General features: G+C 35.9%; 2 protein-coding genes and 2 pseudogenes across 3 annotated transcripts; 2 read left to right on the top strand and 2 right to left on the bottom strand.

The window, feature by feature from the left end:
- Positions 1-606: 606 nt before the first annotated feature.
- Positions 607-3376, top strand: LOC143637002 (uncharacterized). 2 transcript variants are annotated; one of them, XM_077104470.1, is made up of 3 exons: positions 607-1825; positions 2024-3077; positions 3179-3376. In XM_077104470.1, exons 1-2 carry the CDS (start codon positions 688-690, stop codon positions 3067-3069), a joined length of 2184 nt encoding a protein of 727 aa, XP_076960585.1. In that variant the 5' UTR covers positions 607-687; the 3' UTR covers positions 3070-3077; positions 3179-3376. The 2 variants fall into 2 exon arrangements, with proteins under 2 accessions (XP_076960585.1, XP_076960584.1); XM_077104469.1 differs by having other exon boundaries at positions 2024-3098; positions 3179-3331.
- Positions 3377-4169: 793 nt separating this feature from the next.
- Positions 4170-6949, bottom strand: LOC143636963 (uncharacterized). Its single transcript, XM_077104431.1, has 4 exons — positions 6811-6949; positions 5852-5970; positions 4692-4813; positions 4170-4593 (listed from the first exon to the last, which is right to left on the bottom strand). The coding sequence occupies exons 1-4, from the start codon at positions 6914-6916 to the stop codon at positions 4290-4292; spliced, it is 651 nt and encodes a 216-aa protein (XP_076960546.1). The 5' UTR covers positions 6917-6949; the 3' UTR covers positions 4170-4289.
- Positions 6950-10253: 3304 nt separating this feature from the next.
- LOC143636958 (dirigent protein 22 pseudogene) lies at positions 10254-11336 on the top strand (annotated as a pseudogene).
- A 758-nt stretch (positions 11337-12094) lies between these two features.
- LOC143636957 (scarecrow-like protein 3 pseudogene) lies at positions 12095-13860 on the bottom strand (annotated as a pseudogene).

Genomic DNA, 13860 nt, shown 5'->3' with positions numbered 1-13860 from the left:
ACAACTAATTTATACCTAATCCCCTAAAATAATGATCCACAAGCTTTCCTCATACAAACCTAATCCAACCCTATTGCATACATATTGTTACAATAATTGGTAATAAGCGTAAGATCGATAAACACAAGAATAGAGGAAACTTTACTCAAATCATTGATGCCTTCATTGACCGTATCCGTGTGCTTAAATAACATGCCTAATGCGATTAATCGATTATTACAAATTAACACATTTGACCCTCGTACTATCCAACACACTACAATTAATCCCTCTATACCATTTGTCACCTAACAATTATTGTTCTATTAACCTTTATCTAATGAGATATGATCATCATGAACTATCAGATCATAACCATAAACACGCCTTAGCCTATAAGTACAATAATTATATCACTCCAATAATTTAATTAAAACTATTTATTTAATTTTTATATAGGCTTTCTTCTTAGCCAATAAAAGAAAAGTAAAGGGCCCCAAGCAAACCGTCCAAAGTGGAAGTCACCATCATCCATTATCTTAAAAACATATTCAAATCTAATTTCAATTCTTCACTAGCATCACCTTTCCATTTTCCAATTTACCAAACAAAACATCCACTAAACACACACACACACACACACACACACATTTCCCCTAAAATCTGCCTTCTTTTCTTGATGCTTCTACTAGTGTTTCACCTTTGAAGATGGTTCAAAGAAAGGTTGCCAACAAGATTGGTATCAAATCCCATCTCCATAAATTAGATACCAAAGTGGTTAACCATAAACCATCATCATCATTATCATCATCACCATCATCATGTTCATCACAAGCCCATGAAAAGCTAAAGAAGATCATGAAGAAATCAAGATCAATCAAACGCACCGACGATCACTCGCCGCCGTTCAAAAACCAGAAAACACCACCTTCAACTCCACAAAAACAATCACCAAACTACATGAAATCCACTAGTAGTTTTGAAGCGAGAAAAGAACAATATTCACCATCACCCAAGACTCCAACTCCAAAAGGTTCAAAAGGTTCTAAATCAAATGAACCATGTTCTAGTAATAAAGGGTCAAGAACATCAAGTTTAAAGATGGTGAGAACTTTAACCAAAACTCCGAGTTTTAAACCTATAAGATCTTCAAAGAAGGTGATATTATGTGAAGATGTGGATTCTCAAAGAGCAACATGTTCTTCGACTTTAAAAGATTCAAAGTTTCCAAACTATTTGCAACTTAATGATGGAGGGAATGAGTTAGATGGGACGTCTGCCATGAAAGTATGCCCTTACACTTATTGTTCACTCAACGGTCATCATCATGCTCCCGTGCCACCATTGAAGTGTTTCTTGTCCGCAAGACGACGAGCTTTGAAAACGCAAAAGGGGTTTAAGCTCGGGTGTTTATCTCCGCGCCAAATTAAGCCTAGTGTTAAGAAATCCGTTATTAAGGAGCCCTTGGTTTTAGCTCAAGACGAAGTAGATAAAGAAAACAAAGATTTCTTTATTGATATCTATCACAAGGAACCGCCTATCGTAGATATGCAGGGTAAGGATGTGTGCATGAAACTCGAGTCTATTAAAGAGCCGGTGATATTAGCTCAAGAGGAAGTAGATATGGAAGAAAAAGATTTCTTGGATAATATCTTTAGTGATGACACGGGACAGACTCTTGTAGAAATGCAGGATAAGGATGTGTGCATCAAGCCTGAGTTGGATGAACCTCGCGCATGCGAGAGTCTCGTGCACCAGGTTTACAATGATGACATGGAAAACAAAGGCGGTCAGGATTTTGAGTGCTCGGATATCGATTGGGAGGAAGGTTATTGTTCTAACTCAGGTAATGATTGTTTCAAGTTACACAAAGTCATATATTAGATACAATATATTGGTTAATATAATTATCTTTGCGATAATTTGGAGGTATGATTTAATTAGTTTTTCTTCGTAATTATTCTTCTGTGTTTTGATTAAATTTTCTTTTTAATTATTCGTATCCATATATATAGTTGATCAACAGAGTTTTCATTTTCTATAGATCAAATGGAGACGACGAGTGTTGAGAGGTTGTACAGTGAGCATCAAAAGCTGTACAATGTGTATCAAGAGTTGTATAACGAGCATCAAGAGTTATTCGATGAGAAAAGTGTGAGCTCGGGAGCGTGGTCAGATGAAGATGGTTATTATGCATCAGACAGTTCGTGTCAGCCGACAAAAATCGATCAAGCTTCTGAATCAGATATAACTAACAAAACAGATGATCTTCAAAATCAAAATCATCCCATTAAAGATCAAAACGAAAATAATCAACAACAATCAAAAACCGTCCCGGAGTCTGCAGAGAAATCAAACAATGAAACCAACAAGAACCACACCACCATCATCTACAACATCATAAATTTCAACATATCTGTGTTCATCAATGGCGAAAAGGCTGCCACTGTGCAAGTACCCGCGGCTTCTGTCGCTGCGAATAATATGCAGACAGAAGAACCCATGAAAGAACCGGGCACGAGCAATGAAGACAACATAGCTAGTGACATAAACCAAATTATTGAAGATGAACAACCTCCCATTAAAGTTGAAGATATTGCTTCCACCGAGCTGTTGAATGAAACCGAAAACCATGATAATCCGGAACAAGAATGCAATCATTCAAACTCCACCGATGCTGTTACAAAGATGACCGAAGAACCTGTAGTAATATCAGATCCGGATGAAACAATATCCGAAACAGATATTAATCTTAGAGGTAGGAAAAAACCAAGCCAAGAAACCGAGGGTGAACAGTCCGAATTCAACCCAAGAGGACCGAACTTCCTGCCCGAAACAGCTGACCCGGATGCAGAAAAAGTGGATTTGAAGCACCAGACGATCGATGAACGAATGAACGCGGAGGAATGGATGGTGGACTTTGCTTTACAGCAAGCGGTTACAACACTCGCGCCAGAGCACAAGAAAAAAGTCGCGTTGCTTGTTGAAGCTTTTGAAAAGGTGATGCCTGATCCGATCCCGAGGTATGAAACACATAAACATGTTTCGAAAGAGTTCACGAATTCGAGACCGATGCAAGCTTGCAGCTAATATAAGCGGTATTTTACTAATTTAGACTAGTTTGGAATATTGGATTAAATTTAAGGAGACTTTGATCTTAAGAACAGTGTGGATATAATAGTTTTTATGATTTGTGCAGGTGACATGGTTAATAATCATCAGTTTGTGGTCTGCAAAGCAGGGCTGAGAATTAGATGATGAAGAGTTATGATCATATATGTGTGTGATTTGAGTTCATGTGTGAACATTATAGTTGGATTAAGTGTGTTGTTGTCTTATGATGTATGAGTTTGTGTTGTAGTTGGGGCACTCATGCCTCTAAATATTTATGAATTGTGTGATACAAGTGTCTTTGTAGCATTTTCATTTTGATTTTTTCATAGTTTTCTTCTATCATCACACAATTTTGCCTTGGTTTACTTACCAGTTATCACATTGTTTGGACACTGTTTAACAAAAAAGGTGTTTGAGATTCTCGTTGACCTGAAGAATCGAAGAATTACAAATGAATTTACAAAAAGAAGTTAATTCTGTGAATCAAAAACTTGTTTCAACCCATTAATATAAACATGAGTTTCTTTCTTTCTTTTTCCGAACTGCAAGACGAACAGAGGATAATTAGGATTGTACCAAAACCCATGGAAAATATAGAATCTTTTTTTCTAATTTGAAATATATATAATAAAATGATTATTTTGCAAATAATCGGCATGATTGATTGATTGATTGAAAATGATTATTTTGATAGTATAGGTTTTTTAAATATATTCATTCATGAAGTTTAATTACGATGATTGGGTCAACGTTCTCGGTCTGCCTTTGGAGTTATTGCCAGTTTTCCAATTTCCTGTTGGATTAATATTATGGTTTGGCCAGCAATTTTTAGTTTCAACCCAAACCCATGTGATCAGCGCCTGTTTTGACTCAGACTGAATCTTTTATGACCGGCATATGAACCCAACTTGACCAACCCGCCCGTAAAACCAGGCTTTAGTTTCTATTGTTTGACACCATGTTGGACTAATATTCTATACAGAAATTTATCAGTAGACTAAAATTAGGACATCCATATGGACAGCAAGCGAGAAAATTCAAAAAGCTTCTTTCATAAAGTTATAAACACTAAAAATAAAAACTATTTAATTTAACAAAATACAAGTATCATTATAATTATCAAAATATGTAATATCAAACTAATAAACAATACTCACTAAACACAAGCCACTTCCATCATGATGGCGAAAAAAGCCTCATTCACGCGAACAATCTTTGTCTGTTGATGAAACAGTGTTTGTTTTATCCCATGATTGCACCTCGATTGCAGGGGACTCGGAAACGAGAGACTGAAGCTGTTTGTAATAACCATCAAGAACACCGCAATCCGTTTGACCGTTTTGTTTGACTTCTTCTTTAATAAGACCATCACCAAACGCCTTTAGTGCATCGGTTGTTGACACATTATTTACAGATTCATACAACTGGTGGAACTTGTTTCTCGTTTCGGGTGATTCGATTATCTTGTCTCTTAGTTCATCTGGAAGGCAATTTAGGGCTCTAAACCGAGTAAAAAACACAAATGTTAAAAAAAATGTTAAATGAAGAAAGGTGATTATTTATTAATTGACAGGTTGGCTATAATAAAGGAAATGTACCCGGTGACACCTCTAACAAGACCCCAGTTATATCCAACGAGTACGGATTCCTTAAAACCAATATTGAAACCCTGTTGTGCTGAAGCTTCTTTTCCTGCTATAAGGCCGTCACGGTATCCAATCTGTTCAATTTGTTAAAGTTTACATAAAATGTGATACACCTCCAGTATATGTGTATGTATGTGTCTATTGTGTCGGGTTGGCTGATTGAATTGTTCAACCTACAGGTGTAAAAGAGCCAAGCCCGATCTGTTTTAGGCTCATTTAAAGCTTTTATTCTAAAGCTCAACTCGTCTTGTGAGTAGTTTCTCAAGCACGAGCTCGACTGATTTTATAAAATAATTAATTACTTTATTTATATATTTTTATAATATTTACATATATATTTAGACTTATAATTTTAAATATCACAAATACTATTCTAACGCCTTGCTTGCGGTGCACGCATATAATGTATATATGTGTGAACCCTCGGGTGGGCAAAAGCGAAATTGCACTAATTTTGACGTTATTTTACTAATATCGTGAAAATAACGTTAAAAGTGCCGGAAGGTTAATCAGGCATCATGTGGTGATGTTGATAGCCGAAAGACAAGGGTACATGCACCAATCGGTTGGTGTCCCGATGGTTGAGTGCTATGTGTCTTATGTCCAAGGCTTGATGCAAAACTACTATCGAGTCGGGGGTCTCAACGGAAGCAGCCTCTCTATCCCTATGGGGTAGAGGTAAGGCTGTCCACATCTTACCCTCCTCAGACCCTACCATAGCTTTGCTATTGGTGGGATATACTGAGTACGATGATGATGACAAATACTATTATAAATATATAAAAACAAAAATAATATATGTAAAAAGCTCGTTTAAAACTCAAGATCGATATCTTTTACTAAATGAGCCTCAATAAAAGGCCGTTTAAGCTCAGGAGTTATTAGCAAGTCAATCTCTAGTAGCTCATGAGCAGCTTGGCTGGTGTCCCCCCCCCCCCTTCTCCCGGTTCAACCAGAATACGACACATTTAGCAGGCTATCTATTTTACTAAACAGATTGAACCAACGCGATAATCTTCTTATCATGCCCAAAATTGCCACCTATATGTATGTGTAGGCTACGTGTGCGTGTGTGTGTGTGTGTGTGTGTGTGTGCATATGAGTTAAGATACCGCATGAAATTGGTTTTTTCTTCTTTGCCATTCTCTGTCGAGGTCAAATGACTGGCCAAACTTCCCATCTGAAACATTCAATGTTGATCCATCTTCACACCAATCTTCATCCTCACCATCTAAAATCAAACAGTAATTATATATTTTGATTAAGTTGTATTGCTTTCTCACGATCATTAAACTTCATTTAATGCATGTAAAAACGAGCCGCCGTGCTCGTGAGATATTCGAGATCGGCTTAGTAAAAGCTCAAATCGAGCCGATCATAAACGAAGTCTACCCGAGCTCATGTTAAACAAACCCGAGCTACACATACAAATAAAAAAAATGCCTAAAAAACTGCTAGATCTTTGTATATGAAATAAACAGATTATATGATTAATTTTATAGTATAGTTTTCTTGATTCAAATTCAATACAATCGTTATGTAAAACAGAATAATCCTGAGCAATGGATAACATACGGTTGTATCCAATCACTATACAAAAAAACCAAGTTGTTGACCAGAATACACACTAGTGTCACCTGGTAACTTTTACTGCACGAGTTCTGTCTATATGCTTATCTCAAACAAGAAACAAAATAATTCTTGAATATAGTTGGTATCACTATCATTCTATCACAGTCATTCACCAAAATCCATTTTGGTCAGCACATGTTTTAAACAGATTGTTCCAACTCAAACTCATAAAAATGAGCTTGTTTGATAAACAAGCCCAGAACTTCATATCATGCTGAGTTACGCTCACAAGCATATTATTTGAATACATATAGTACATACATATTACATGATAAATATAGCTATATATAATTACAATAAAAAAACTAAATAATACTTATATTATGTTATATAAAAAAGTAATAATTACAGATATAAACAAATTAATCTTATACGCGCATAAAAAATAAACTAGCCGATGCAGAGCCAAGTTCGAGCGTAATTAATCGGGATATTATACCTGATGAATGCAATTGCTTAATGTGATGAACTGATGGTTGATCCAGTTCTACTTTTTTCGGTTCCAAGATCTCTGAATATAACTCATCAGCAAAACTTCTATCCATCTGCGCAATGTTACCGTTTATATCAGTTATCAACTTATCATTCGTGATTAAACTAACTTTTAGTCAACTACATATTATACTGCAGTCGACATACTAAAGTAGATTTGTATCAAAGAACTTGAAACATTATGAAGTCCTTTTTCACACTTTTATGGTGTATAAAAAGTTTATAACACAAAAATATACTCATGACGTCTTTCTTATATCAACTCTACATGAAAATGTTACACACTTACTATACATACTTATTTAGCAGTGTACGAAAAATAATGCAGTAAAACACCAAATTTCATTTGCTTTATTGCTTATACAAGTTCTGACCATTACCGCAATCGATAACCTAATCAAATACATCAACCAATTTTCAAATGTGTTGAAAACCGAATTTTTTCGTTGTTCATCACGAATATTCCGTTCAAAATAATATATTTTAATAACAGAGCCAAAACTTAGTTGATGATCCATTTTAGAATTATGACATAAAGCTTCTTCATACATATAATAACCTCAATCCAATTGGGGCAACTAAATTTGCTTCAAAACCAACAAGTTTTCTTTAGACTCTCATTGGCGAATTTTATCAAACACTTGGTGTGCATCCCAATAATAATATCAGTGACGGATCCAAGAATTTTTTAATAATAATCAGTGGCGGATCCAGGAAGGGTTCACTGTTGTTTTTAGATGCTCTAATTTTATACAACTGGACATAATAACTTCTGGGTCGGGTTGGATAAGGTTCATCACATAATAAAAATACAATATAACAACAAAAAACAAACATAAATGACTAATAAGATGTAAAGTAGGCATACCTGCTAATTGAGCTATTGGTTATTCAAGAAAATGGAAAAGAGGCCGGCGGCGGAGGGCGGTGGGTGGAGGCTGCAGGGGTTTGAATGTTTTAAATGTGAGGATTTTATTTAAATAATAATAATAATAATAAGTGAAAGGAAAAAAATTATGTAAGTTTTACAATAAAAATTCGAAACTCGGTGCGTTTTGGTTAACCAACATCTTGTACACTAGGTCCGTCCCTGCATTTCATAATCATCAAAAGTTTAAGTTAAAAACTTAAAATGCATAAAATAAAAAAATAAATAGATATAGAAAAAGAACCTTATTGGTAAGTGAAGTCGAAATCGATCACCGACAATTCTGGCAATCTATCAGTGATAACAAAAATCAAATGAATAACAATTGATGGTATATGGAAGGGCGGTTTGAACACAATCAGGGTAAAAGGGATCAAATGACAATTCTTTGTGGAGAATGACACATATTTAAACATCCCTAATATTTAATTTTAATAAATTTTCATATCGACAACATTGCCCGTAAAACATTAAACAAAACCCTAATGCAAAAAAAGCCAATGATTGATAACGTAGCACGCTTGTTTTCCACTGGCGAGTGGCGACCATTCAAAGTTTCAAACTCAACGCCCCATAGTTCAGCCACCATAGGAGGTTCACCCCGTCGTCAAAGTTTCATACCATCATCCTTTTTCGTCGCGGCCACCGTCCACCACCTACCATCATCCTTTTTCGTCGCGGCCACTGTCTACTTTGTTACGTAACAAATATTATAGGGGCTTGGAATGTAATTGTTTAGTAGTATATGTGCTTATGGTAAACATATCTAATTCTACTTAACAACCGGTAGTTGAATGAAAAGAGATACTAGAGGGATTTAAGATGTAACTGTTTAGTAGTATAGGGGCTCATTGTAAACATGTCTAACTGTACTTACCAACCATTAGATGAATGAAGACGGTAGCGATTAAATAGACATGTTTACCATAAGACCCTATACTACTAAACAATTACATTTCAAGTCCCTATAATATATGTTGCGTAACAAACCATCCACGACGGCTCGTGTTTTTATAGCAATTCTACTTGATACTTGTTTCGGTTTAGGACTCCGACTCGCTATGTTAACTATTTATTTTAACATAACAGTCAAGATATATCTCATTATGAGTTATGGTTTTTTTATTTATGAATTTAAATTAACAATTATCTGAATATGTAATAGAGTAACATGTGGATATGAGAGTGTTGCCCATTCTGACCTGATGTTCATCATAAATTTATTATTTTGACCATTAAAGTTTCATCCAATGAACAACGGATTCCATGACTGTTGAAAATATTTGTCATTCTATCATGCAACTGATAAATCTGTTTTGCAATATAGTATATATGTTCTGTAGGGCTAAAATCATAGACTTATGTAATTATAGAACGTTTGTAATAGTCATTTTGTTTATAATTTTTTGTTATATGTTTTGGGCCTAGGAGGCTAGGCCTAGAAATAGTCAATCTCCATGTTACTAGCCTCTTAGCACTCTTGAATACAACTTCATCTTTTTCACATTCTCGTTCTTTTACATTTTGCTATCATGATCCGAAATCCGGGAGTTGCTGTCGGATTCCTCACCTCAACAACACGGTTTTATCCGAAATACAAGTTGTTAGATCCTTTCCAGGAACCTACATGTTCACTGTTTATTTTGATACTAAGTCCGGTGTATAACCCAATTGTATTGTTGCTTCATAATTAATTGATTCAATGTAGACGTTATAGGAAATAAGTCAATAACCCGGCATGGAAGATCATGGTTCAATCAACAACAATCGAGCCAAATGTTCTTAAAGTACTGTTAAAGTATAAGATCAAATAAAAATACGAAGGCTAGTTCTAGTTTGCTAAGAATTCATCTAGGAAACAATATTGCTTTGGCTATAAAAATGCGTACACATTGACATGTACAAGTACAACTCTGATAACTTCATCGAAGAGATTACAAATCGTTATTCGTCAATTAAGGATCTCGTTTTCTCAATTTGTTTAGTAAAGTATGACATGGAGTAATCTTTTATCAAGCTTGATTATCATTAGAACTTCCAAGTTCCAATCGATGCTTAGAATGTACAAGGTGGAAAAGAATTGGCTTTCATTTTTACTTGGTAAACTTCGCACACTAAATGTTATTTGTATAATATCCCGCCAATGGTACGTGCTTCTTGTTTGGATTATCCCTCTCGTTCCTTCACATTTTACGCGTGTGTAGCTTGGTGGATGAGGACTATACAGAATACAAATATATTATACTTCACCCTTACATATTTTTTTATTAATGAAGAACAAAAAAATGGGCAAAGATTTCATCTTTTTCTTTTCTTTTTAGTTTTTACCAGTTAAACGTTGTACATGTATTAAACCCTTCGTATTCTATACCCTTACCACCTTACAATCCCATCGAATTCGGAATGAGTCAATGACAATATTTCATCTTTTTAAAAGTGATTTTCCAAGTGGTTGTCAAATTTATAGAAAAAGAAAACCTGGGGCTGTAATAGTTTGTGTCAGAAGCAAAGGCACCTTCTTTGCATTTCTTTACTTGTGTACCATTATGACTGTTGCTACATGTATCATTATATTCTTCTCCTTGTGACAAACTCATGGCCAAACCTTACAACCAAAGCAACTTCTTTTTATATGTTGAATAATATGTACTTGACATTCCATTAATCAACCTAGCTAATTCTAAAATCCAAAAAGGATGATCTGGTGACTTAGTGGTCCATCAGTTATCCAAATGACAGTTAAAAAAAATGTTTGAAGTTAAATCTCTAAGACTCTAAACCAAAGTACAAAAAGTGAAAACAAGCATGACCTCAAATGCCAAAATCTTTCCATAAATAGAAGCATTGCCTCTTCACTTATCATATCACAATGACACATCCCATCCTAACCTTCAGTCTGTTTTCTCTTTACTTAGCTCTCATTTCCGCCATTGCGATCACCGCTAATGGCTCCTTCTCCGAGCACTTTGCCACAACAACACTAACACCGGATGCTAGAAAAGTGACCCGCCTTCACTTCTACTTCCATGACATTGTTAGTGGAAAACACAAAACCGCGATCCGAATAATCGGTGCTAGAAATGCATTTGGCATGACAGCAATCGTGGATGACCCGCTGACTCTAGACACCAAACACAGGTCGAAATCAGTGGGCCGAGCTCAAGGACTCTATGCGCTTTCTTCTAAACATGACCCGGCTTTACTTATGGCAATGAGTTTTATATTTACTTATGGCAAATACAATGGTAGTACACTTAGTGTTATGGGACGGAACGCTGTGCTCGATGCAGTGAGGGAAATGCCTATTATTGGAGGAAGTGGGGTGTTTAGGTTCGCTTGCGGCTATGCACTTGCCAATACAGTGCGATATAATCCAAAAACCGGTGATGCAGTGGTTCGGTATAATGTGACTGTAATGCATGGCTAATAAAATTAAAAGTCATATATCCCACATTCTGATGTTGTGTATCTGATATTGTGTAACCTAAGTTAATGTTCAATGGCTAAAGCATTATGTTTGTGTATCCAATTAGTTAATATATTTATATATCCCATTTTACATCACACCAATTTCATTTGTCTCCATCTATCTGTGAACTACGTCAATACCTGAGTGATCAACGCTCGTTGGGTATCTTCGCACCATAGCCACCATTAGACTAGCCAAGGAGTCCGAGAGGCGAGAACCCTTCACATTATATGTTTCCATTTTGCAACAAGGTAAACACAATATAACATATAGGCTTCTTTGATCTTTTTGTGTTTTATATATGTGTGTCTACAAATATTACTTCATTTTAACACCAAATTATACAGGCAAGGCAGCACACTCACTATAAAACACACAATTTTTTAAGTTATTTATTACGATAGCCAAATTAAGTTCACTCTATAAGAACCTATCATGTATATTAGCAAAGAAAACCATGACCCAGTGGCGGACCCACATTATTTTTTCCGTGGGTGTCAGGAATTTTTGGGTTCGGTTGATTCACAACTAAGCTTCACACAACCGCAAGTGTACAGGTCAAGTATCGTTTGCAAGGGTGGATCTATGGGGTGCCCGGGATACCCCTCAAATTTCACAGTGAAGTGCAATATTAGTACAATTTTTTTCTTCTACGTTTTATATATTTGGATACCCTAAGCAAATATTAGGATACTCCTAGGTCCAAAACCTTTATGTGTGGATATATACCTCTAAATTGTCTTCTAGATCCGCCACTGATCATTTGTTGTTGAGGACGAATAATTATAACACATTAAACAAATGTTCCAAATAAGAGTAAATGTATGAAAGGTTTATAAGTTAAATGGATGATCATACATTTAGGAGCACACCAGTGCTTTATACACAGAATTGAGACAATCATATAGTCAAAACACCAACATGATTATGAACTAACTGTACCTTTGAAATTTCCATGCCGAAATCGTAAATAATGGTTGATTATGCCAGCAAATAACCAGAAAACCGTTGTCGTCTTTGATTTTATAGCCATCATATCCATAATTATGCAACAACCTTGTAGCTGACAACATCCCATTGTAGCTTAAAGGAACCTTTCCAAATCCAGCCAACTCGAGCCTCGGAACCCATTTTTCAAGCTTTTCGTGTCTCACCCTTCTTTCAAGACCCGTACAAGCAATAATATTCTTGATTTCCTCACCAAATAACATCTTTTCGACCTTTTGACGTTCCAATGATGTGCGTGGAACAGTAGATTCTAAACAATCAAATAGCGCTGCATAAAAGATCAATGTTTCAAGTACCCTCTCCATCAAACTGAATCCGTTATGGTTGGTTTCTTGCTCGGTTACCACCATTAGTTTAGGTGATAATGACCAAAGGGCGTTCAAAAAGTTCATCAATTTTGAAGAATTTGACAAGAATAAAGGTGAAGATGAAGTCGAATCCGGACTTGGGCTAAACGTGTTTGACACATCTTTCCTGAGAAAATCACCTAAAGTTTGTGAATTCATTAGAACTTGCTTTGAAGCCGGGCTTATTTTGTTTGTTTCATCATCAAACGCTAAAAGAGTGTGAAGCTGAAGTACTGAGCTAATTGCTAAAGCCTCTCCTGATTTGTAACGTAAAGACTCGATGTTAAGATTATCCAATCTACTAACTATTGGATTGAACTGAAATGGGATGTCTAATTTTTCTGCTTCTTTATTCAACTGAAATGCCATTTGTTCTAGGACTTCTTTCTGTTGATGAATTCCAGTGATCCGCAAATGTGGTGGTCCTCCGGGACGTGTTCTTAATGATTGAAGAAGATTGATCCACTGTGCTGGCTCAGAAGAACACAAATCAATAATATGAACCATCTTTTCCCCTTCCATTGCTTCGAGAATCGCTTGATTAGTGATGAGATATGCCAATCTCAAAAATGGGCAAAGATCAAAAAACAATCTTTTAACAAGAATCTCGTCGGATACTGATGTGATTCTTGTGGAGTTAATTGCTTTGTATACACCTGGCAATCCTTTAAGCATACGATTAGCGAGTGCTTCAGTGAAATAAGTAGCGATTCGTTGCATGGTGTCACCCTCAGCAGAAGCAAGATTGTTAATCTGCTCTAGTAAGTTGTTGGCATTCTGGATGTTACCCGCAGCCACGTGGTTAGCACAGGCTAGAAGAAGCTGGATGAGGTATAAACCTCTGCTTTCATCGGATTCCATTTCCCTTAGCCATGGGTATGGTGATCCGAAATGCGGTGAAAGTGACATTAACGAAAATAAGTGAAGGGGCGACGAGCTTATTGACGAAGATCCATCATCTTGAGCCATTCCTGATGCTAACAGTTTCAATCAGAGTTTCAACCCAACACTTTCTTGATTAAGGATAAGTGGACCTTAATATTATTCACATGGTGGATCCTATGGTTCACCTATAATAACACAAAGTACAATATATTATGTTGTTTATATTCTGTTGGAACTGATAACTAATAGAAGTTAGGGTGTTAATGTATAATTAGTATTAAACATGTACTAGTTAGTGTAAACATAAGTTTGGGCAGTTAATTCCCCAAACATCACGTCGATTCACCAAAGGGTTTGCAC

Source organism: Bidens hawaiensis, unplaced genomic scaffold, assembly GCF_021521415.1.
Source record: "Bidens hawaiensis isolate Kalapana, Puna unplaced genomic scaffold, B.hawaiensis_p1.1 tig00008096_1, whole genome shotgun sequence".
NCBI lineage: Eukaryota > Viridiplantae > Streptophyta > Magnoliopsida > Asterales > Asteraceae > Bidens > Bidens hawaiensis.
The sequence above is the reverse complement of the archived record's forward strand: the minus strand, read 5'-3'. Positions and strand labels throughout refer to the sequence as shown.

What these genes read in the sequence shown, in the direction of transcription:
- LOC143637002 (XM_077104470.1), top strand. Translation starts at nt 688, where the DNA reads ATGGTTCAAAGAAAGGTTGCCAACAAGATTGGTATCAAATCCCATCTC. An exon ending in AGGTTATTGTTCTAACTCAG is followed by an intron (nt 1,826 to 2,023) that starts GTAATGATTGTT and finishes CATTTTCTATAG; the next exon opens with ATCAAATGGAGACGACGAGT.
- LOC143636963 (XM_077104431.1), bottom strand. Translation starts at nt 6,916, where the DNA reads ATGGATAGAAGTTTTGCTGATGAGTTATATTCAGAGATCTTGGAACCG. An exon ending in TAAGCAATTGCATTCATCAG is followed by an intron (nt 5,971 to 6,810) that starts GTATAATATCCC and finishes GTTTGATTTTAG; the next exon opens with ATGGTGAGGATGAAGATTGG. An exon ending in CTTGTTAGAGGTGTCACCGG is followed by an intron (nt 4,594 to 4,691) that starts GTACATTTCCTT and finishes TACTCGGTTTAG; the next exon opens with AGCCCTAAATTGCCTTCCAG.